A 24,397-nucleotide genomic window follows, 5' to 3' on the forward strand; every position below is an offset into this window, starting at 1 on the left:
GAGGATTGGTCAATGGATAGCTGGTGGCTGTTCCACCCGAAACATCCTAACAAACAGGCGCGGGGTCCTCGTGGTTTGAAGAGGTCGGCCCTGTCCGCTCTCCCTCTTTCCGTCGATCCCCTGCCACTGACCAGACGCAGTTCTCCGTTCACTTCATCAGGAGTCCGCTGTCCTTGTCGCCTGCCTTCGCCTCTCGAATAAGAGAACAGAGTTCGTTTCTAGTTTCCTCTTCTGCTACTCTTCTAGGGTTAGGTTAGATCGAGAGATAAAGAGGGAGAGAAAGGGTGACAGAGCTGCGTCGATGGATAGGCACAGAGGCGACCGCTCTGGGGATCGCCACGGCGACCGTTCGGGAGACCGCCAGGGCGACCGGTACGGGGACGGCGGGCGGCGGACGTCGTCCCGGTGGTCCTCCGACAGCCCCACCCACCAGCACCATCGTTTCCCCAGAGGCGGTGGCGGTGGCGGAAGCGAGGGGTTCTCCAGCGGCGGCGGAGGGGCTGGACGCTACCACCCCTACCGTGTTCCTCAGGACTCCCCTGTACCGCCGCCACCTACTTCTGGTGGCGAAGGGTTCCGCAGTGGTGGCCGCGGCGGCGCCGGTGGGGGTGGCTTTGACCCTTCAATGCAGATGGGTGGCCCTAGACGTGGCGGGTTTTCCGGCCGTGGAGGTCCTCCTACAGGTAGCTTAATGCATTGGATCTTTTCTCCTTAGGTCGTGTTTAGGGTTCTTGTAGGCGCATCGGAGTTTATGATAATTTACACTGGTAGCGAGCTAGGGTTTCTTGGCAGCTAGTCGTGGTTACGTGGTTGTTCTTGGATAATATCTGCTCTTGTCTTTTTTAACGTATGCCTAAGTTTACTTCCAAGGCTCAATATCCTCATAACAATTTGCGCTGTCGCTATTGCATTACTTTGACTTCTTGTAGGAATTGTTGCCTGGATCTGAATTTTTGGGCTTCGTTTGAAAAATTAGAGGAATCGATCAAGGGCAAGAATAGGTCCTACAATGGCTATGCTTGCTTTCATTTCCTTCGCTAATGATTTATTATTCCATTGAATCAACCTTTTGCTTTTCTCCCATTTGGAACTTTGATTAACTAAAATTGATTCCATGGGCTTCCTTGGAACCCCAACCAGCCGTGCCTGACTTCTTCTGCTTTTATGATTGCCATAACTGGCCACTGGCCAGCATGTGTTACATATGTGAATTCTGAACTTGTCTGTGTCCCATGTGGAATAACTAAGTTCCGCTTTTCGAATGGGACCTATTTTTATACGGTATTTGTTCACTGGCAGGACTTGATCTGAAATTGGGATTTACTGGGCCTCAAATTCCACGGATTTGTCTCCTTGTCTCTTGCTTGTGCTGATAATACTGTATGTCTTATTCGTTCACCATATGTTTTTGTTGAACATCTGTCTGCTCCATTCGAGTTGATCATATGGATTCCTGATAAGTAAATGTTGCCTTGATCATATAACTCAATGACTTGTATTTTATTCTCTTTGCTTGTGATTGCTATGTGTGGTCAGTTTATCTTGTAATATCTCATTTTATTTAAACCAAACCTATATATTATGCATGTTTTTTGTTGCTTTTAGATTGACAATTTATGATTATAACACAGTTATTGTTTTTGGACCTTTGTTGACCTATGCAGCACATAAACTTAAAAGTTAAATTACCTAGCTTGTCAGCCACTAGTGCAGCACATATACTTAAAAAGTTCAATTACCTAGCTTGTCAGCCACTAGTTGTTTCTGAGCTCACTTATGACTGTTAATTGTTTTTAGTAGCAGTGATCTAAAATTACCTTTGAACCTTCACTGAGTTATCTTTTTCAAATTAGCTATAGCAAAGATAAAATTCATAATATCCTTCTATGTTCATATCCTCTTTCTCTCTCTTTCTAAGTTCTCATCGGTGTCCTTGATGCATATTAGCCATGCAATTGCCACATACACATAATTATTCTGTTGTTTGTTGCATTCTTGTATGTTATTCTGCTCCATCATTAAACATCTCTCAAGTTTCTGAAGATTGGGATATTTATTTGAGTTTTGGATTGGTATCGGTCAGAATCAACCAATTGAATTGCTGAATTAATGTTTTGGCAAAAAAAAAAAGAAAAAACAATAGTTAATATTTTTAAAAAAGGTGATATAGTTTGTAAATTCATTCTGTTTGTTATATAATTTAACAACGCATTCAGTTTGTTATATGATTTAACAACTCATTCAATATATTTATTCCATATTATTCATACAACATATTTTATTATTACATATATATTAGGCTTCATTTTGTTACTTTTTTTTTTTGAAAATGTTTTTTACAAACCATACTATTCATGTCATGTTGTGGGGAAAACTCTTATCTAGATCTTGGCGATGGGCACAAATTTGCAAAACTATTTATTGGATCAGTTCCAAGAACAGCAACTGAAGAAGATGTGAGTTTCTATTTTATATGTTGCTTGCTTTATTTTTTATGTTCCAATGTGATCCAATGCATATGATTATCTTTGGAAACTTAAGTTTCTAAGGTGGTAAACGTTTCCATTTCTCAGTAGTATTTTAGTCGGTATTTTAGTGAAAAATGATAAATTGAAGTACAACTACAAATTCATTTATTTTCTAGTATTGTGTGAGTCAAATTCATTATATTTGTAGTAATAGTAAGGTTATAAAGAATAAACTAGGGTTAAGGTCCATTTTAGCCGTTGTGGTTTTGGTGATGGATCACTTAAGTCCTTATGGTTTAGTCGTGTTTAAAATAACCTTTACATTTAAAAAAAACGTAGCATATAAGCTCCTTCCGTTAAGTATAAGTTAACAGACGTTAGAGTATGCTTACGCGACATGTTGACTCACAAAAAACTATTAGTATAATGACACGTGTAATTTAAGTTTAAAAAAGAGTTAAGGCCTATTTTAGCCTTTGTGGTTTTAGTCATGGACCACTTAAGCCCTTATTATTTACTTGTGTCTAAAATAATCCCTATATTTTAAAAAACGTAGTATATAAGCCCCTCCTGTTAAGTTTGAGTTAATAGACTTTAGATTCTGCTTACGTGGTATACTGACTCACAATCGAATCAACAGTAGTATCTTGCTTGGAACTTTTTCAGCATACTGCTCTTCCATTCAGGGTGAACACATACCCTTAATTAGACTTGCTATTATCGACATCGGACTAGAAGCTCGATCCGTGTAGCCCTCAATCCTGAGGCTACTTCCTTCATATACCAGTAAAAGATCCTTAGTCATTCTCAAGTACTTAAGGATACATTTTACTGCTTTCCAGTGCTCCAAGGCTGGATTCGCCTGATACCTGCTCGTAACACTCAGAGCATACACTATATCAAGCCTGGTATATAGCATAGCATACTTGATAGACCCTATGAGGCATATGATATCTTATCCATGTTTGCCTTTTCTTTAGGAGTCTTTGGAGATGTACTCGTAGAAAGCGATATCCCATGTCTCAACGGTACGAGACATCTCTTGAAATTTTTCATGCCAAACCTTTTGACATTGGTGTCTATATACCTAAACTGAGACAAGCCGAGCATCCTCTTGGATCTATCTCTGTAGATCCGAATCCCCAATATGTACGATGCTTCCCCTAAGACTTTCATGGAGAAATGTTTAGATAACGAAGCCCTTGTCGGTTCTGTCAGTATTTCAGCACATCTCCATGCGTCATGATCATCCGTCTCGGTCTCGTGGGTCCCACTATTGCCTCCACGCTCCTGCTGTGTCTTCTTATATAATTACAATTTAATTACATGCACACAAGTCCGATAATAAACGAGAAAAAATTGGAGGTTCGTAGGCCTCAATAATAATGATAATCACATCACATGTACACACATCACACGGTCTATGATCATCTGTTCACATCATAATAATAATAAAACTATTTAATTAATTATTTTGCAGCCTTTTGGGGTACCTTACCCTAGGGTACCCCATGCGGCCATGGTTTGCCTTGGGCGGCCAGGGTTCCCTAGCCCCCAAGGTTACCTCTGCAGCCAGGGTTCCCTGGCTGCAGGGTGAGCATGGGCGGCTAGGAAACCCTAGCCACCACCTTGGCCCATGCGGCCAAGAGTCCTGGCCGCCAGGGCACTTGGGCGGCTAGGAAACCCTAGCCACCTGTGGTGCCCCTTGCAGCCAGGAAACCTAGCTGCAGGGGCTGCCAACCTGCAGGCCAAGAGCTCTCTTGCAGCTCTCGGCCTCCCTGCTTTTGACAAGGCTGAGAGCAGCAAGGTGTGCTCTCGGCCAAGGCTGCAAGCAGCCTTCGGGAGGATTGTCACTTGCTCGAATACAAGTATCGAGAGCTAAGTGGTCCACCAATTTCGTAGGGATAGTCACTCAAAAGTCCAACTCCACACGTAAGCGGTTGACGTTGGAGATGCAAGGATTTGTGAGTGTTGATTGAAACTTTTGTTGCTAATTGGAACCCATTGAAGTACATGGTAGGTTTCTTGATAAGCTTTGAGACCAATTGATGTAGAACATGATCGAGAAATAGAAGGAGAGGAAGAGAGGAGTGAGATTAGAGAGGCGAGAAAGAGAGGACTGAGGTTAAAGATTAGAGAGGAGAGGAAGAGAGGAATGAGATTAGAGAGGAGAGGAGGCTAGAAGAGAGGAGATGCAAGTATTTTTCATTTAAATTTGAAGTATCTCATCCATTGAGAAGCTCCACTATTTGTAGGGTTTTATGAGCCTTAGTACAAATGTAGGCAAGGACTCCCAAGAGTAGCCTCCTTATATGCCTTCTAGAAAGCCAAAATGTGACTTCTAGGAGACTTAAACAGCTTTAAGGCAACTTATTACAACTAAGAAGAAAAAAAGTGCATTTAATACAAAAGTAGAGTTTCAATGTTAGCACCTAGAAAGACTAAAAGACTTCAATTTTTCACCCAACTCTTATAGTTTCTAGCCTAACTAATTAATGACTTTTTGCTGATTTCTTTCCCTAGAATAAACTCTTCTAAAATCGTTTATAAAGCTAGATGGTTCTTCATCATGGACTTAATATGGTTTCCTTATATCATGGCAACAAGTCAGTAACCTAGTGGGACTGCTTATAATATACAATCCTCATTAACTGAAGTGATGCTGGTGGTCATTTATCTGTAATGGATGCCTTCATTATGCTCATTCTATAATTTTTATAACGAAGATCATGAATAAGTGTCAATTAGCAGTAGTGCTTCTGACGGATTTTTATTATTTGTTTTTCTAGTTATACTCTGAGTTGGTCTTATGGTAGTAAGACTGCCTATATCTTATTCTCCTTAAAGTTAAAACCCTACAATCCTCATTAACTGAAGTGATGCTGATGGTAATTTATCTGTAATGGATGCCTTCATTATGCTCATTCTATAATTTTTATAACGAAGATCATGAATAAGTGTCAATTAGCAGTAGTGCTTCTGACAGTTTTTTATTATTTATTTTTCTAGTTATACTCTGAGTTGGTCTTATGGTAGTAAGACTGCCTATATCTTATTCTCCTTAAAGTTAAAACCCTCAGTGGTAGGTGCATTATGTAGTTAACTAGTTATTCCTCTTTAAAAGGAACCAACTGAAAGCATTAATAGTATTGGAATATTTTATATGATAATGTCACTGATGGACTTGTTTTAATTGAACATAATACTAAAATAATCTTGTATAATGCGTCATGTTATGATTGTATTGGCAAGAGTGGCCTTTATGTCTCAAAAACTGATTTCTTGTTACTACATTCCAGTGCTTTTTCAGTCAGAGAAATGTAATATTTCAGTTGCATTTTTTCCTTTCTACCTACCTTGATTGGTTATAAGACTCCAGAAGTACAGACATGCAATTTAACTTGTATTAGCATGCCTAAAGTACTGAATAGAAGTTTTTTTTTGCTGCAATAAGTTGTCTTATGCTTTGATTAAGTACAGGTGTCATGATCTACTTGTTTATCCTTTGTGTCATTTCTTGAACATATATGTTCTTCTGATAGTAAAGTAGATATTGGTAACTTTGTCTTTCTTTGTAGTTTCTTTTCCTTATTTTTTTACATCTAATTCTGCGCTTTGGTACAATTTTGGTGCTGCATTTTTTCCCTTAGATTCGGCCCTTATTTGAGGAACATGGGGATGTAGTTGAAGTGGCCTTCATCAAGGATAGAAAAACTGGTGAGCAGCAAGGTGAGCTTAGTTCCTGTTTTTTTGCTATTTATTGTTATTTGTGTCCGTCTATTTTTAGATGAACAAGAAATTCATCTCTACTCTTAGTTAGGTTTTGGAATAGTTGTCAATGCCTATTGTTTTAGTTGGAAAATTGCCCTGCTATTCTCTTTCTACATCCAGAAAAATGTAAAAGTTTCAAGACAACTACTAATTGGTTGTTTTAGTAGTCAAATAAGTTCTATTCTAGTATCATTCAGTGTGGCAGTGCTTTTCATGAGCAGGTGTTGAGCAAATCACTGGGGTATATAGGTTGGTTAGATGGTTTGATGCCATTTTCAGGAACAGCAAAGCACTTATGTATGCTTTGCAAAAGGTGATTACCAGCATAATAACAAGCCATATTTCTGTATCTCAATCACGAGATTAAGTTTTGTGCCTTAATTGGTTCTGAATTGCATCCTTTAAATCCATAATATTTATTGATCTGGTATGGCCTTCTTACACTTGTTGATCAACATTGTAATCTGGTATCGTAATTGAGCTCTGCCAAAGGTGGATTGCTTGTGTGAATTATTAGGCCATTCTTCCTGTTGTTGCACTTGAATGTTTTGTGTTGCTAACAGCATTATGCTTGAGAACCATTGCTTTAAGCTCTACCAAGTAGGAGCTATCATAGGTGATGAAAGGTCAAAGCTTGCTCGAGTATATTTGTGTTCATGCACTGGCCAACTGTATTTTTGGTGCCACCATCTGAAAATTTTGCTCTTATTGAAGCTTTTAATCAATTTGAAACTGAATTCTGGCATACTTCTATTTTATGTATTTCCACTTTAATTTTTGTTAGGTATACTCCTATCATGCTTCTTTAAACTTTATAGTTATTTTTTGTGGATTATATCAATTTGAATCTTGAGGGACGTCTTACTGAGAACCTAAGATCCTGATACCTTCTTTCCAAAATAAATATGTGCTATGAGCAACCATTAAGGGACCCTCATCCAACCTTTGGCCACAGGCCACCCAGTGCTGTCCCAAGGTGTTGAGATGGTTGATGTGTTGATTATGTTAATAGAACATGTCTGCAGATTCACATGCATTCTAAAATATAGGAAATTAATTATTCAATTGGATCAATAAACATATACCTCGATTTGCAGGCTGTTGTTTTGTGAAGTACACAAATTCAGAAGAGGCAGACAGAGCCATCAGGGCTCTGCACAATCAGTATACTTTGCCTGGTGTGAGTGTATAGCAATTCCCTATGCTGAAGTTTCTTCCTTTTTCTTTGAACTTTTTTAAGTCATATTACTCAGCAAACTGAATATTTCCTTTATATCAGGGTTTGGGTCCTATTCAAGTAAGATATGCAGATGGGGAAAGGGAACACCATGGTATTATCTTCTACACTTATGCAATTTTAAGACTGTAACATACTGATGGTAGATCATGTTTGGACTGACTCTTTTTAGCAATTACATCTTGCTTCGTCTCTAAATTTAGGTTTTTCACATATGAAATAATTTTTCATTAGGTTGAACATTTTAATGTCAATTCTTTGGAAGTAGGAACTTAAATCCTGCATAAATTCAATAAATTCTTTTTTTTTTATTGATATTTGAACCTGATGTCAACCTGTATTTCAGGTGCAGTTGAAGACAAACTGTTTGTTGCATCACTGAATAAGCAAGCCACTGCAAAGGAGATTGAAGAAGTGGGTTTTTCTATTATCTATTAAGAAATATTTTGAACCGTTTTTCATAATATCATTTGGATCTGATAATGCCAATAGTAATTTTTTAGTCGAACTTTCAAACATATTATGAAACAATGTACTACCGAAGGTAAATAAAGAGGCTTTGAACGGTGATATGTGATTGAAAGACAACATTTCAATCATTATTTTTTTATTCTCGAGTTATTTTAGTAATTCATTACTTAGAACCTTGTTGAGTGTGAAAAGTCTATGGCAGATATTTTCTCCATACGGGCTTGTTGAGGATGTCTATATTATGAGAGATTCATCTAGACAAAGTCGAGGTATGTCTTGTACTTTGTGCAAAATTTTCACTCATAATTTCATTTTGCTATCATCTTTAATATATTAAGATATGTATATTTGATACAATATGCGAAGGATGTGGCTTTGTAAAGTTTGCAAGCAGAGAGATGGCATTGGCAGCTCTAAAAGCTCTTAATGGAGTTTACATTATGAGGGTAAATAATCTTTATTGGGTTTCTTATACTGCATTTCTTAACTTTTATATGATATACTTCTCCTTCTGCTGTCAGGGATGTGATCAGCCATTAGTTGTTCGATTTGCTGATCCAAAGAGGCCAAGGCCTTCAGAACCAAGGTCTAAATAAGTTTCAGAAACATATATAGTTTTACATTTTATAATAATTTGGTTAATGATAATTTGATGGTTGGCCCCTTTAAGAGAGTAGAATCTGAAAATTTTACCTCCTAACAGATACTTCTTCAATGATTTGCACTGCAGGGGTGGTCCAGCATTTGGTGGTCCTGGAGTCAGTCCTCGATCTGAGGCAGCATTAGTGATCAGGTATATTGAAAACCAATTCTGAAGTGGAAGTATTAGATGAGAGTGTTGAAACTTGAAAGAGTAATGACACTATCTCCAGGAGTTTATTATTTATATAACTTTGAAGAGTTTTCTCCAGAAGTGATAGAAATATGTAATATGAAGATATTATTACAAAGGCATATTTGGTTTTATATATGAGTTTTGAAGGTTGATATCTAGACTCATTTTTATTCCTATAGCACTTTAAAATACCAGGATTAGATTGTTCACTTCCCAAATTGATATAACGGATGATTGTACTATACTTTCTTATCTTATTTAGGCCTGCTTAATAAACCATGTATATCACTGCCTTCTTTTTTCTTTCCCTGCTTTTTTTCTTCAAACATGATTTGTATGAAGCTTGGGAAGAACTTGAACCTTTGGTGCAGGCTGTGCAGGTTATATAACATAAATCATAACCTTGCACTGTACAGGTCCTACAGGCTTCACTCATTTAGAATCAATTTTCCCTCAAGGCTTGTGTTAGAAACTTTTCTAATTGCAGCTCAATATTTCTATGTGTTTGCTGTTGCATATTGGTAGATTTAATTATAATAAGAAAATTATACTATGTTATAGTTTTCTATTGAGTTAATATCAAGGTTTCAAGTTTGGCAATTTTACTAATTGCTTGATGTTTGATGTTGAAAATTCTGAGAGCTATCCTCCTAACCAATTAATAGAACCTATTTGTTTTTTCAATTCATTCTTGGTTTTAGATTCTTCCAATGTCTTAAATCGAAGGTTGAGACAAATACTTTGAAATTTAACTGCTTGTTATTTGTACCGTGCCTATTGAAGTTAAATGACTTTTTGTCTTTTGGTTGTAGACCAACAGCTAATCTTGAAGAGCCAAGGAATGGTCAGATGCCTCCTGATGCCTGGCATTCAATGAATACACAGTCACTTGGACCACCTCCTCAGGTTTGTACAAAAGTAATTGGTAGCATTAGCAAACCACAAAAGGTGATACTATCACCGTGCTTGACATACAAGATGGTCCTTGTTTCCTAATCCTTGTGACCTTTGTGGTTGTTTAGCTTTGCGTCTTGGGACCCACTGGTGGGCCTACTAATGGATCTACTTTGAGTCTTTCAGCACCACTTTTGACAGAACAGGTACCGGGACATGGTTGTCCTTGATTTGTCACTAAACTTGTTTCACAAATGTTGTTATATTACTGAAAGTAGTCAGAAATGTTGCAAATTCCTTTGATACAGAGCTTCAACCCTGCAATGGTTTCAATCAATCCTGCTGCTGGTCAAGAAATATCACTGCTGCAGAAGCCACTCATGCCCTCCCAAAGCCTACCAACTTCTCTAAAACTGAATCAGAGCCAACAAACTCTGGCTTCCAACACACGGACATTAAATTTACAGGCACCAATGCAGCAGCTGGGCCAACTTCAGTCTGCTGGCTTAACCTCCTTTAACCAAACTTTACCATCACAACAGTTACCTGGTATTGGTGGCCAGCCATCCACATCACAGTCGTTAATCCAGCAGAATGCCTCTTCTGTTGCTCTGCAGGCTCCCTTAAGTGTACAACAGCAGGCTATGCCTGCTATTGCTCAACAGCAGTTTCCTGCACCAAATGCTGCACAGCAACTGCTTCAGCAGTCTGTTCAACAGTTTCCGTCACAACTACCACAGATGCTGCTGCAGCAGCAATCACAAACTTTGCAATCAAGCTTTCAATCATCACAGCAAGCAATTATCCAGCTGCAACAGCAGCTTCAACTAATGCAACAACAGCAACTTTCTCATGCTGCTAAAGCACAAGTAAGAAAAACCAGATTGGTTACTGTCATTGAATTTTATTTTTTTACAGGATGTATTTTTTTATGCTCAACTTATGGATGTTTCTAATGTGAATTTTAAGAAAATATTTAACTTGTTTTTACATATCATGGCCTTGTTCATGCATATCCTAGAATCTGGTTCTTAACTTAGTTATTCTGGTACTGCAATATTGTTTAACTGTTTTCCTTTTCCAATATGGATTGCATTCTGCAGTCTGCATGGAGCGGATCACCACCAACATCCAGCATTGCATCTAGCACGCAGTCTGCAAAGCCCTCTTCTGCTGTTAATGCTTCACCTGCAGTTCCTTTGACTTGCAATTGGACAGAGCACACCTCTCCTGAAGGATTTAAATACTACTATAATAGCATAACACGTGAGAGTAGGGTGAGTATGTTTTATTTTCTTTTGCTTGTTATCTATGCATTATGTCACTATGAACTTGGTAAATAATTATTGATTTACTATTTAGTGGGAGAAACCTCAAGAGTTCGCATTATTTGAGCTACAGCAGCAGCAGCAGCAGAAATTGCTTTTGTTGCAGCAGCAACAGAAACCTGCTCTCCCGCAACTTCCATCACAGTCTGATACCCAATCACACACACAGGTTCAGCCTGCCCAGCAAGTTTCTCAAACACAGCAGGTTCAATCTCAAATGAGGAACCAACCAACACAGTTGCAGCTTCAACCTTTGAGTATGGTTAGTAACATCAGCATGATTCTAGAAATATTTTATTTCCAAGCTTTTGATTGTGTTTACTGAAGTAGTTATTTTGTGGCAATGTTGTTAATTGGTAAATTTAAAAGATGAGAAACCGGAGAAACTTTTTCTGAGTCTAAAAGAGCCACATAATTCTGTCAGTTCTGTTTGGCAATTGCTCAATAAACTCAGTGGTTTTTATTGGTGGATGATAGGAGTTACCTTAGTCATTTGTTTCTGACTTTTTCCATCATCATCCGCTATGTTGGTGTCCTGTTTTGTTGTAGATTTCTTATCTAACCTCATATTCTTCCAATTTCTCAGGACTTTAACTATGCTCAACCACAAGCAACTGGTTCTGTTGATCATTCCCGAGTCCAACAGGTACCAACTTGAGTCCTTGCCATTAATCCTTGTTTCTACTTGCTATTCACCATCTCTATCATTTCATGCAGGGCATCCGAGTTGCGCAGGAGTGGGCTTTGAAAAACAAATCTGCAGGTATTGATTTTTCACTGGCAGTGAATTTTTTTTCAAAAAGAATAAATATGAATTGCATAAAAAAGGCACTGGAGAACTTTTTCCTTATGTGGAATATAAGAAGGAAGAAATGTTGGAAAATTTTCTCATGTTTTCTGGAGAAAATGGAAAATGAAAAGATAATTATACGGAAATCTGAAGAACTTTTTTCTAGGATTTTTTATTTTCCTAATTAACAAATGTTAGAAAATGTGCTTGTAGGAAAAGCAACTTACCATGTAGTTTTATATGCAACTAAACTTACCCTTGTATTTTTTTTTCCATCATCAGGTTGAAACTGAATGCCTATTTTCAATAGTTTTAGCATTTGATCCTGGAAAAAAGTGGATGTAACTCCACCTTTTTGCCTAAGTTGATCATTTCGATCATTCTAAGAACTTGTGTGTCTAGTCACTTCTTCTAGCCCTTGTTTGTGTTGAGATTATCTCGACGCTTCTAGTTCTATTTGTATAATTTTATGAAATTAAGTCATTAGAAATTGTCACCATTTCTAATTAAGGATTCTCATAAACATGTATAAGAATTTTCTTTTAGAAGAGTCATATTTTATTGTTAGTAAATGGATTATTGACCCTAACATGTCTGTCATTCTAATTGCCTATTTTCTGAAAGATTCTTCTTTCTCTGTTTTTCCCCATAAATTTCTCGAGTTTTGTGCAAGTTTAACCTTTCTGATATGTCAACTGACCTATGTCCTTCAAAAACTTCTATTTTCCATGTGCATTATCACCCTTGCTCTTTTATTTCCATCCTTGTGAGCTGGTGTGCTTGTGAGAGCTGAAGGACATATAGTTGACTATTATGTGCTCATGAACTTGATATATAAATGCATTATCCGATAAAACATGTTCCTATATCCCCTGACAAACTAATTATGCATGGATCGACCGATCAGCATGTTTCTGACGCTGTTGGAGTCTCTATCCGATATCCAATTAACTAGTCTGTTAATTCCTAATATCTTTCTGCACCATGTTTTGGCTATTCAGTGGTTCAATTAACTAGTCTGTTAATTCCTAATATCTTTCTGGACCATGTTTTGGCTATTCAGTGGTTCTTTTGGGTCACTACATTCTACATTGTGATGCAATCTCTCAACTGCACTTGTTTTTGTTCCTTCATCAGACTATTTTCCCTGTTTATGTTTTCTACTGGTATCTTATGTGGACTTTTGAAACATCAATTGATGTATTTTCCTCTGACAAACTTTTTTCCCTGTTTATGTTCCTATATCCCCTGACTCCTTTCCCTGCAGTACCAAGAGATCTCATGTAGCCCATTTTGAAACATCAATTGATGAAGCTTTCTCTTGGGATAAAGGTCTCTTGGTACTGCTTTGTTTTGTTCATTATTGCCGTGGTCACTTCATTCATTTAGGTCGCGGTTTTGTGATTTTGGGCTCTTTGAAAGATCTAATACTGCACTGAGAATGCATGACAGCAACATTATCTTGCATCACAACTTTATAGCTTCGGAATAAGATTTGACTCTGTCCATTGCTGTTCTCTGTTTAGGTTCTTGATGGTGCCGTCATCTGGGAGCTGCATGAAAAGACTTCTTCAGGCAGGCCCAGTGGATGTTTTGACGCAGTGCCAGAAACTCGACTTCCTGGTTTTGTTGTCACCGAGCGAAGGTTTTGAGAAATGCATCAGGATGTGTAAACTGTCAAAGCATTAGTATAAATATAAGTTTCATTTATTTATCAACCCTAAGTTGAAACGTGGACTTGAGATGTGAATTCGAGTAGGAAAGTGGTCCTTGTGGTGATATATATATATATATATATATATATATATATATATATATATATATATATATGGGTTATAAATAATATAAAAAAGATTAGAAATAGTAATATCAATCTTTCAGATAGTGAAGCATTTTTACTATGTAAATGGGATGTTGAAGCTGCTAATTCCATCTCACCCACCATTTAAAAACTACACATACAAATAGCTTCCCACCTTGATCATCAATTTTTTAATATATAATTTTTTTAATCACAAAATAAAAAATATTAAATTATATATTATACAAATTAAAGTGTTCTAAGTCAAAATTTTGTGCCAATAAATACTCTCTCAATGACCAACCTTTATTTTGTCGCAATAGCATATTAGTAATTGGAAGATAAAAAAATAATAAGAAAATAAAAATAAAAAAGCATAAGATAAGAAAGAATGGAAAAAGGAACTCATACTCGTCCTACCTTGTCGATTTCCAGACGAGTTCCTATGGGCCTTAGAGGCGGGCCCCATGTAGGTGGTTTGCTACTCGGAAGACGACGCAACTCACCAAGTCGCGTCGCCGCCTATTTGGGCCCCTCCGCCTCCGATTTGGTGCTGCAAATTTATTCATTAATTTCGATTTTTCGTGGGTTTCTCTGTTTGCTGTGGTCCCCCGGCGTCATCCCGTAGATGAAGTCCAAGTGGAAGGAACGGTTCGGATTTGTGCGATGGCGAGGGGATATCGACAACTCGGATCTTGACGCGTAGGTGCTGTTGTCGGATGAGCGAAAGGTCGAGAGCGCTCGAGCCCTGGGACGTTGGATTCTGCCGTATTTGGAGGGCATTTTGATACCCTTTCCTTCGAGGAAGAGGAAGATACGAACCTCCTCCGGGCTGAAGGGTTCCGACAATTCTGAGCTCCGGAGGCGGGAGACGAGATTTCTTATTGGGTAAGCTTGATTGGGTGAACCAAGGAACAGCCGTGGTTCAGATAAGTTTCTCGCTCTCTTCTCCGAATGATTTGCTGTCCCTTTCGTTGATTCTCGTGGGAAAGATTGGATCTTTGGATGCAAGATTTGAGTTGAGAGGATCTTTCTGATGGTTCTGGTGGGTTAGACAGAGAGATTTAACTTTTATCCTGGGGCTATAGGTCTTTTACCTCGTTCTTTGGGTGATTGATGAAAACCGTTCGTTTCAATAGGATCCCATTCGCTGCCTTGGCGCGTCGTCGAACATTTTAATCTGTATTTTTTTTCCCTTTTGTTGATATACGTTTTCTTAAAACAATAGCAATCAAAAGAAAATAACTGATTGGAAAAAGATTTAGGAATTGGTTATTCTTGTGAAATAGAAATGGGTAAGCCACCTGCTAAGAAGAAGAGTTCGGGGGGTAAACTGAATGATGCAACCTTGAAGCACTGCAAATCCTGTGATTATAGCTCGAAGGTCTTCGATGAGGACACCACAATCTTCATGGACATGGCTCGTGATATGAAAGAGGAGGGCAACAAGTTGTTCCAAAAGCGGGAGTACGACAGAGCGCTAATGAAATATGAGAAAGCCATCAAACTGCTTCCAAAGAACCACATTGATGTTGCGTACCTCCACAGCAACATGGCGGCTTGTTATATGCAGATGAGCCCTGAGGAGTACCACCAAGCAATCAGCGAATGTAATCTCGCCCTCGAGGTCTCACCCAAGTACAGCAAAGCTCTCCTGAAGAGGGCCAAGTGTTTTGAAGCATTGAACAGGTTGGAATTGGCCTGTAAAGACATTGATCTAGTTTTGAGTTTGGAGCCAAACAATCTCACGGCAACGGAGATTTCTAAACGAGTGAAGGAGGAGATGGAGAGAAAGGGCATCACATTGGATGATAAGACACTTTTTCCGCTCCCGGAACCTCTGACGGTGAAAGAGAAGCCAAAAAAGAAGAAGTGCCATAAATCAGAGGAGAAAGTAGTAGTTGTGGAGGAGAAACATGCTAAAGTTAAAGAAGAACCTATGAAGAGCATCAAGTTAGTTTTCGGGGAAGACATAAGATGTGCTCAGATACCAGCTAATTGTACAATGTTGCAGTTGAGAGAGATTGTCGTTAACAAATTTCCGAGCTTGAAGGCTGTCCTTATCAAATATAAGGATAAAGAGGGTGACTTGGTGACAATAACTACATCTGACGAGTTGAGGTGGGCGGAAGAATCTTCGGAACCACAGGGGTCGGTCAGACTTCATATAATAGAAGTTGATCCTGAGCATGATCCTTTACTTGTAGAGGCAAAGAAAGAATCTTCGAGGAAGCTGGACAGAAGCATCTCTAGAAATCGGAGCATCAAATGTGATGACATCAAGGTTTCTTCAGTCTGTGTTGATGACTGGATTGTGCAATTCGCTCAGCTATTCAAGAACCATGTTGGTTTCAATTCTGATGCGTATCTGAATCTTCATGAGTTAGGAATGAAACTATATTCAGGGGCAATGGAAGAGACTGTCACGAGTGAAGAGGCGCAAGAAATTTTTGAACTTGCTGAGGAGAAATTTCAGGAAATGGCAGCTCTGGCCTTGTTTAACTGGGGAAATGTTCATATGTCTCGAGCAAGGAAGAGGTTGTTCTTGTCAGAAAATGCTTCAAAGGAATCAATGCTGGCACAAGTCAAAGCTTCATATGACTGGGCTCAGGGCGAGTACATCAAAGCAGGACAGCGTTATGATGAAGCTTTGAAAATTAAGCCTGACTTCTGTGAAGCTCTTCTTGCACTTGGACTGCAACATTTTGAGCAAGCAAAGCTTTCATGGTGTTATGCAATTGGAAGCAAGGCAGATCTGGAGAAGTGGCCTTCATCAGAAGTCCTAGAGCTATTCAACCATGCTGAGGATAACATTGAAAAGGGAACAGAGATGTGGGAGGAGATAGAAGAGCAGCGATTGAAGGAACTTAATAAAGCCAATGAGGAAAGAATCTTATTGCAAAAGATGGGCTTGGAAGACTACTTCATAGAGCTTTCGAATAATGAAGCTGCAGAACAGGCTTACAACATGAGAGCTCAGATAAATTTACTATGGGGAACCATGCTTTATGAGCGGTCTGTTGTGGAATTCAAATTAGGCATTCCAATGTGGGAAGAGTGCCTGATGGCAGCAGTGGAAAAATTTAATCTGGCAGGAGCTTCTCCAACTGACGTTGCTGTTATGATAAAAAGCCATTGTGCCAATGAAACTGCCCAAGAAGGTAAAAATATTTGATATTGTGGCTGTGTCCGAGACCACAGCGACTTCATCTGGTTGGTTATGACTAGAATTTCTTTGCACTTAATATTGTGGTACTACTGATTTTCAATATGTTATTTTTTTTCAATTCTTTTATATTCTGTACTTTACACATTGATAGTACTCCTTGTGTGAATTAATTCATCCTTATGTAATGTCTCCTGCTTAATACTGTTGGGTATCAAAAGATCTTATCCACTGCTGAATGTTATTAGAAACCTTGATTAAGCACTGGCAAATGTTTGATTGTGCTATGATGTGACATAGTATTCTTTGTATCACTGCTGATTGAGCATATTTCCATAAGATTGCTGGGTTTATGTGATTTTAGGCAATAATATCTGTCTAAATGTTATGTGATATCCAAGTATGTGAAGGCCTTAATAACAACTTCATAAGCGATCCAATAATTTCATGGCATCCATTTTATCTGTTAATATTTTTATATATGTACCTCAATAGTATAGTATATTCCATTATACTTTGAGCATCTTTCTAGACTCCGGTAGGTGTATAAACAATTCTGTGATCAACTTTTAATTGCAGGATTTGGTTTCAAGATTGATGAGATTGTTCAGGCATGGGATGAGATGCATGATGCAAGAAGGTGGATAAATGGTGTTTCATCTTTCAGACTTGAGCCTTTATTACGTCGACGAGCTCCGAAGCTGCACCATATGTTGGAGCATGCATGATTTATAAATGACTTCCTGCATCAATTCAGATTCAATGGCCATTGTTGAGAACAGTATAACTTGTATTCCTGCCTATTTTCTGCTTTGCACATAGGTAGCCTCCCACTCTAATTCAGTTAATTTTTCATCTCTAGAATTACATTCTTTGCTAAGGTGTTGTTAGCATAAGTTAGCTATACACCTTATACGCATTCTTTTACATACTTATTATAGGACATGTTCTTCGTATATTGTTCATTTTATCTGCTTCACTAGATTTTGCATTTTATTGTTGAATTTCTTATAAACTATCTTATCGTTGTTGTCTCTGGGGTTGCTACATTTTGGTTCCTGTCTAGTTTGCAATATCGGCCACTAGTTTATAGAATTTCCTCTTATTGTTAGTGCTATTTTTCTTTTACACTTGTTCATATCCAGATGTCCAAAACGTATACTCTGTGCAGTTCATGTGCAAAGGTAGACAATATATATATTCAACACATATACCTACATTGATGTAACAACTGAGCTCATACAGAATCAGATCCGAGGAATTTAAGGAACATGCATTACTAGGATCTTGTTTTTCTAAATCTTTGCTTTCATATAAATGCCTTTTTTTGTGTGGTTGCTTTGTTCGTGCTCACATCCAATTTGCCTGTTGGAAAATTGGAAAAATTGGAAAATCTTACCACAATTGGTAGTGTGGAAAAAAAAAATTCTGCATGCTTATATAATAAAGATGAATTTTAAAACAAATGGTTTGTATTGTTGCATCACGGTATAATATGCACTGATATGCTTGCAGACTGATGAATGGGACATCGGTACATGCCAGCCTTGCCGGTAATCTACCACTATGATATCTGCATATGTATTTGATTACTGGTGCTTCAGCACCAACTTGGGTTGCCTAGTCTCTCTATTTATGTTTCTATCTTTATTTCTAGAAACCATGATATTGTATTCATAGCTTTGCATGGTCACCAACTTGGGTTGCCTATTCTCTCTATTTATGTATCGATCTTTATTTCTAGAAACCATGATATTGTATCCATAACTTTGCATGAACAACGAATGTTTATGTCGCTTTAAGAGTGCCTCTCCCCTCCAACAAACTTGGTTGCTGCCCTTTCAGGTTATCTTGCTTGATGCACTGTAATATTCGATTGTTTACTTCTTGCAGAGAAGAGTTTGTTTTCTACAATCATATAGCAGAATTCTTTTTCCTTCCATGTGCTGGGCTCTCGGGAGCCTAGTCATGCATACGACAATTTGATAAATGGTGGTCGTGCAGTCTGACATTTCCGTCATCGTGCCCTCTTCGTATTGGTGGCAGAAGTTTTTTGTTATTTTTTTGAGAGAGAAAACATAATATACGGCAGTGCTCGTTGTTTCTCATATACAAGATGATTTGTTTTGTTTGTTTCCATAATGCTTTTGGGTATGTATTAAACAGACAAGTTATATTATTATCAGAAGTTTGAAACAGATCAAATTACTCTTGTAATTATTGTCTTTTTATTTCCTCTCTTGCTGGGTATCATGGATTTCAAGGCTTCTTTTAATAGTGTCATTGTTCTTGTTCTTGCTGATGCTGCAAGTGCTGTAATCTTTCTACATGAAGTGCTTTTGGAAGGAAGGTTATGAACTTTTCCCATCTGTCGGTGATTCTTCTTAGGTGAATTAACTTAAAGCAGATTTAGAAATGACAAGAAAAAAATGTGTTCAGATATTTTTTCTCCTTTTGAATCGTCAAAACTTGATTAATTCAAAATTGAAATTACAAAGAGGCGTAGGTATCACTCTCTATCACCAAAACCCAAACACACACAAAAAAAAAAATCCCAAATCCAAAAGCCCTAATATATCTTGTCATCTAATTGGTCGTTATGTTATATACATGAACAAAGTCAGCAATATAAAGTAGTTTCGTTAGTTCAAAACTACCCTTAATTCTTCCATACAGAAGAAGTTAATGCACCTGAACGATGTGAAAGATCACAAAAATTTCAGGTTCAAGTTGTTTGGATCAAAGACTTTGTGCACTTACTATCAGCACTGATTTGCTCATCCTATGTAGGTAGTGGAACAACATGTTATTTTTTGGGGATATGCATCACATTTGTAATTTACCTTGCTGTATATTCTACCTGTCTTAATTATAAATTTGATATTTTTCCTTGCCTCTAAATCATTTAGCCATTTGCTTCTAAGGGATGATTGAAGCCTTTTTTTTAGGGAAAAAAAATTAAAGCAGATGTAAATTCTTTATCTAATTATACACTCCTTTCCCCCCAAAACTGTCATTATCAACCGAATTATTCAAAATCAGGCCGGTTCGACCCGGTTTATTTACCGGTTCGGTTTAGAAGAACAGCCTTTCCCAGGGTTTGTCAGCGTTGACCGGTTCATCAACCCTTTCTGTCTCTTTCTTCTGCCCTATTGGATCTGCAAGCAATTTACCCCAATCCACGACGACATCTCCGTCGCCAGATTACAAGGCAAAGAACGGCTCCGAACTTTTCGGTATTCGGCTCGTCTCTCTCCCTCCTTCGCATCCCCTCCCCGATCCCAACCCTCATCATCTTCTTCTTCTTGTATATCACAATCTCAAATTCCTCCCCAAGGATGAACAGCACCTACACTGCCCTCCCTTTATCTTCCTCCGTCGAGCTCCAAGCCAACTCCCCAACCCTACCTCAAGACCCTCCCAAGAAGCAGGAAGAATTCGGCGTTGAGCTACCCCTCATCCTCGACGCTGCCGGTGCCGGGTACGGCCCTGCCGCCGCGGGATCCGGCGTGCCCGGCGCCGTCTTCAACCTCGCCACCTCGATCATCGGCGCCGGGATCATGGCCCTTCCCGCCACCCTGAAGGTCCTCGGCCTCCTCGTCGGTTTCGTCTCCATCGTCCTCATGGGAATCCTGTCCGAGATCAGCATCGAGCTCCTCGTCCGGTTCTCCGTCCTATGCAAGTCGTCCTCCTACGGGGACGTCGTCCAGACCGCCCTCGGCCGCCCCTTCAAGATCGTCTCCGAGATCTGCGTCATCATCAACAACGCCGGTGTCCTCGTCGTCTACTTGATAATCATCGGGGATGTGATGTCAGGATCCTCGAAGCACGTCGGCGTCTTCGATCAATTGCTCGGGAGTGGCGGCGAGTGGGATCACAGGAAATTGGTGATCCTTGTGGTATTGGTCATCTTCTTGGCCCCTCTTTGTTCTCTGGAAAAGATCGATTCACTTAGCCTCACTTCAGCTGCCTCCGTGGCTCTTGCCGTTGTCTTCGTGATCGTGTCGTCCATCATTGCGTTGGTTAAGCTTGTTGAAGGCAGGATAGGGACGCCAAGATTGGGGCCTGATTTTGGATCGAAAGCTGCCTTCTTGGATCTGCTGGTGGTCGTTCCGATAATGACTAATGCCTATGTTTGCCATTTCAATGTTCAGCCCATCTACAATGAGCTCGAGGGGAGAACGCCAAAGAAGATGTACCTTGTCAGTAGGATCACCACAGTGTTGTGTGTGGCCATCTATGCCTCAACTGCTATATCAGGATACCTGTTGTTTGGGGATGACACCGAGTCGGATGTGCTGACAAATTTTGATAAGGATCTTGGAATTCGGTTCAGTTTGATCCTGAATTATGTGGTGAGGATTGGATATATTCTTCATCTGATTCTTGTTTTCCCTGTCATTCATTTTTCGCTCAGGCAGACGGTAGATTCGCTAGTGTTTGCAGAATCAGCTCCTGGAAGTAGGAAAAGGATGTTGACTTTGACGGCTGTGCTACTTGCTATTATTTATCTTGGTTCTACTATGATACCAAACATCTGGGTGGCTTTCAAGTTTACTGGTGCTACAACTGGCATGTCGCTGGGGTTTATATTTCCAGCTCTTATTGCATTGAGATTGGATAAGAAAGAAAAGGTTTTAAATCTTAGAGAGAGGTACATGTCATGGCTGATGTTTGTATTGGCAGTGGTTGCTAGTATTTTGGGAGTTGTTGGGAATATCTTTACTCTTAAAAATAGGTCTGAGTGATTTATATTGCGTTAGTTCCCAATTAGGTATGTGAAGTTGAAGTTATGCAAATTTTTTTGGTCATGCCATGATGACGACCGATTTATATGGTTGATGAAGATTGAGACAAGAAAATTGACCTTTGCGGCAGAAAATCTTGGTTGTTCTGGGCCTTCTGCCACATACTGGCTTGCCAAGCAGGAACATAATGAGTTCTAGTTTTGTTTATAGCATACTTCGGTTGAGATATGTAGTGCCAGATTAATGCCTTGAGAGCTTTTAGAAGTACTTACGCAGATCTGAGACATCCTTGCTACTCCTGTTCTCAGTTTTGACCATTCTATGAAAATTGTTGAACGTTGGAATTGATAGACAGAGGTATGCTTTCGAGATGCAAATTGGTGTATCTACTGACACAGTGACCATACTTTTACATTGTTCGAGCATTAAATTCTTGTATTACCTCGATCCTCACTGTAAGTCCACACTTCTGTAACTTTATTTGCATTCAGGAATAAATATGCGATTGCATTCCTTTCTTTATCGCAGCTGTGTTAATTTCTCAGTATCCGCTTGTCATAGTGTTTACTAGAGTTTACTCCATACCGTGTTGTTACTGCTCTGCAAGATCATGCTTAAATTTTAACTTTTAACTCTTTGTGAACATGAATGTTTAGTTTAGCCATCATATTTCTTTATGCATTTCGCTTGTAGTTTGTCTTTTGTTACTGAAAATCTGTTGCAGGAAAGATCACAAATGGAACTTGACTAGGATTTATGTGGGGCATTTAGTCGGGTTGATAACTTATTTGATAGAAGTAACTAAATTGGATGGTAATATAATTTTATGTTGTTTTGGTATATGTTTATATCAAATTCAAGCATTATGGTATATGATAGAGACGAAGCTACAAGGAGGGATAATCCATAGGTGATATTACTATAATCTCATTGCCTTATGTATCCTCATTACAATCTCTTATTTTCCTAGTTGCTTATATGTAATATTCAACTAAACAAAAGGCATTCTAGGTCAAATGATATGGTATGCACTATTCTAATATCCCCATCTGTGCAACAATCATGACATCTTAATTTAGAACTTTATCCACATATCTTCAAGCCTTTAGGATATGGCATTATGTCTGTCATCCAACCATTCTAAATTGTTTCTCGCTGCTTGATTTCTTTGCTTACCAACCAGCGATGGCATCTTGAAAGCAGTGGCAAAGCTCATAGTTCGAGGATTTGTCCATGATTGATCTTTTGGTGCTTTTTTGCATTTGGCAATATAAATGATAGATAACATTCAAAGATGATAGATAGCATTAATCATAGATATAAATTATTGCTTAGAAAATATGGTTTAACATGATTTAATGTGCCTAAAATCTTTAGAAGCAAAATACGATCATTTTCATGATATTTTGCTAAAATATTTTACTGTGACAACAGTAAATGGTTTCATTAGCACTAATTAAAAAAGGGAAGCAGGTCCTGGGAGGATTACTCTTTTGGTTTATTAGTCCTTCATGATCACTGTAAGCTGCATGTAGCCAACCATGGAAATTCCTGGCAGGCCAATCTATTCTAGAGTGGTGAGCTACCAGGATGAAGCAGCCATGGCATCAAGATAAATACTACAACTCCTGTTGTCATTAGCAAGTCATAAGCATCAGCAGGACCAAAAAGAGACTAACCAGAACATGAAAATGGATATCTTCGTGTTTTAAGTCATCTTAATATTTCTAGGGCTAGTTATTAAGTTGTAGCTATGGATGATAGACGTGCACAAAGAGCAAGAGACTTTTTTTTCTTTCTTTTTAAATGTTATAGTAAAAATTTTACATTAAGTAGGGCAAATCTTAAAACTAAGGGTTATTGTAAAATTTTTAGATTTAGTAGGATAAGCCTTAAAAATTTAGTAAAAATTTCTAGAGTAAGTCTTAGAAATTAAATGTTTTAGATTAGGGTTAACGTCCATTTTAGTCCATGTGATTTTGGTCATAGGCCTCTTAAGTCCTTATGATTTGTTCGTGTCTAAAATAACTTTTATATTTTAAAAAACGTAACATATAAATTCCTTCCGTCAAGTCTGTTAATAAACGTTAGAGTCTGCTTACTGTTAGGACTCTAGCTAGGAGAGTCCTAATTGAGAGGGACATTCTGTTAGGACTCTAGCTAGGAGAGTCCTAATTGAGAGGGACACTCTGTTAGGACTCTAACTAGGAGAGTCCTAATTGAAAGGGACATTCTGCTAGGAGGTTTTTTCTTAAGAGAAGAATTAGGAGTTGTAAGGGAATATGAGTCTTGAGTAAGAGTCATATTAGGAGTTGGTCAGAAGTAAGAGTCTTAAGTAGGAGTCCTATTAGGAGTTAGGGTTTAGAAGCCCTATAAATAGCTATGTATTCCTTCTTTTTTCATAAGCAATAGATGAATCTTTTCTGCAGCCTTTGAGCAGCAACTTGGAGGGAGGAACCCTTATAGAGTTCCAGGGAGGCCGATCCCCTAAAGAGATCAACCCCAAGTTTAGAATCTGCAAGGGTTCTAACACCTGGTATCAGAGCAGCGTTTTTGGCGTCTCGCTGCCCTTCCACAACCATCCATCAACCCTCCACAACCATCCAAAGCAATTCCCACAATTGCTTAAAAGATCCTCGCCGAATTCCACCATCATCTCCACCACCGCAGATCATCTTTTGATCTCCCTATGAATTGCAACAGGTTCTGGTTTCCTACCTTACTGCTACTGCAATTTATTTATCCCTATCCGAAAATTCAAAAAAAAAAATTCGTTCCTATATTGCTGCAAATTTTCATCGTAAGTTGCTGAAATTTTTCGACGAGAATTCTGCTATCACAACTTACACCAATTTTCTTGCTGTTACTGTCGAAATTTTCTTGATGGA

At 38.6% G+C, this 24,397-nt stretch overlaps 3 protein-coding genes across 5 annotated transcripts; all 3 read left to right on the forward strand.

Moving 5' to 3' along the window:
* Positions 1-97: 97 nt before the first annotated feature.
* On the forward strand, positions 98-13,518 carry LOC103977400 (flowering time control protein FCA). The gene is made up of 18 exons (XM_009392893.3): positions 98-683; positions 2,386-2,456; positions 6,119-6,197; positions 7,337-7,419; positions 7,519-7,570; positions 7,823-7,890; positions 8,150-8,216; positions 8,314-8,393; positions 8,469-8,533; positions 8,678-8,740; positions 9,595-9,688; positions 9,805-9,882; positions 9,985-10,545; positions 10,780-10,953; positions 11,039-11,266; positions 11,591-11,650; positions 11,722-11,767; positions 13,321-13,518. The coding sequence occupies exons 1-18, from the start codon at positions 302-304 to the stop codon at positions 13,326-13,328; spliced, it is 2,259 nt and encodes a 752-aa protein (XP_009391168.2). The 5' UTR covers positions 98-301; the 3' UTR covers positions 13,329-13,518.
* Positions 13,519-14,329: 811 nt separating this feature from the next.
* On the forward strand, positions 14,330-18,978 carry LOC135632314 (protein PHOX1-like). Of its 3 annotated transcripts, none has more exons than XR_010494673.1 (3): positions 14,330-16,756; positions 17,341-17,583; positions 18,607-18,978. XR_010494673.1 is itself a non-coding variant. In XM_065140780.1 (2 exons), the coding sequence occupies exons 1-2, from the start codon at positions 14,887-14,889 to the stop codon at positions 17,487-17,489; spliced, it is 2,019 nt and encodes a 672-aa protein (XP_064996852.1). In that variant the 5' UTR covers positions 14,330-14,886; the 3' UTR covers positions 17,490-18,978. The 3 variants fall into 3 exon arrangements, 1 of the variants encoding a protein (XP_064996852.1); XR_010494672.1 differs by having other exon boundaries at positions 18,655-18,978; XM_065140780.1 differs by having other exon boundaries at positions 17,341-18,978.
* Positions 18,979-19,933: 955 nt separating this feature from the next.
* LOC135633204 (amino acid transporter AVT6E-like) lies at positions 19,934-22,031 on the forward strand. The gene has a single exon (XM_065142396.1). The coding sequence runs from the start codon at positions 20,100-20,102 to the stop codon at positions 21,507-21,509; it is 1,410 nt and encodes a 469-aa protein (XP_064998468.1). The 5' UTR covers positions 19,934-20,099; the 3' UTR covers positions 21,510-22,031.
* The last annotated feature ends 2,366 nt before the right edge of the window (positions 22,032-24,397 follow it).

Source organism: Musa acuminata, chromosome BXJ3-3 (genome assembly GCF_036884655.1).
Source record: "Musa acuminata AAA Group cultivar baxijiao chromosome BXJ3-3, Cavendish_Baxijiao_AAA, whole genome shotgun sequence".
In the NCBI taxonomy this organism is placed as follows: domain Eukaryota; kingdom Viridiplantae; phylum Streptophyta; class Magnoliopsida; order Zingiberales; family Musaceae; genus Musa; species Musa acuminata.

What these genes read in the sequence shown, in the direction of transcription:
- LOC103977400 (XM_009392893.3), top strand. Translation starts at nt 302, where the DNA reads ATGGATAGGCACAGAGGCGACCGCTCTGGGGATCGCCACGGCGACCGT. An exon ending in ATGGAGTTTACATTATGAGG is followed by an intron (nt 8,394 to 8,468) that starts GTAAATAATCTT and finishes TTCTGCTGTCAG; the next exon opens with GGATGTGATCAGCCATTAGT. An exon ending in GAGGCAGCATTAGTGATCAG is followed by an intron (nt 8,741 to 9,594) that starts GTATATTGAAAA and finishes TTTTGGTTGTAG; the next exon opens with ACCAACAGCTAATCTTGAAG.
- LOC135632314 (XM_065140780.1), top strand. Translation starts at nt 14,887, where the DNA reads ATGGGTAAGCCACCTGCTAAGAAGAAGAGTTCGGGGGGTAAACTGAAT. An exon ending in CAATGAAACTGCCCAAGAAG is followed by an intron (nt 16,757 to 17,340) that starts GTAAAAATATTT and finishes TTTTAATTGCAG; the next exon opens with GATTTGGTTTCAAGATTGAT.
- LOC135633204 (XM_065142396.1), top strand. Translation starts at nt 20,100, where the DNA reads ATGAACAGCACCTACACTGCCCTCCCTTTATCTTCCTCCGTCGAGCTC.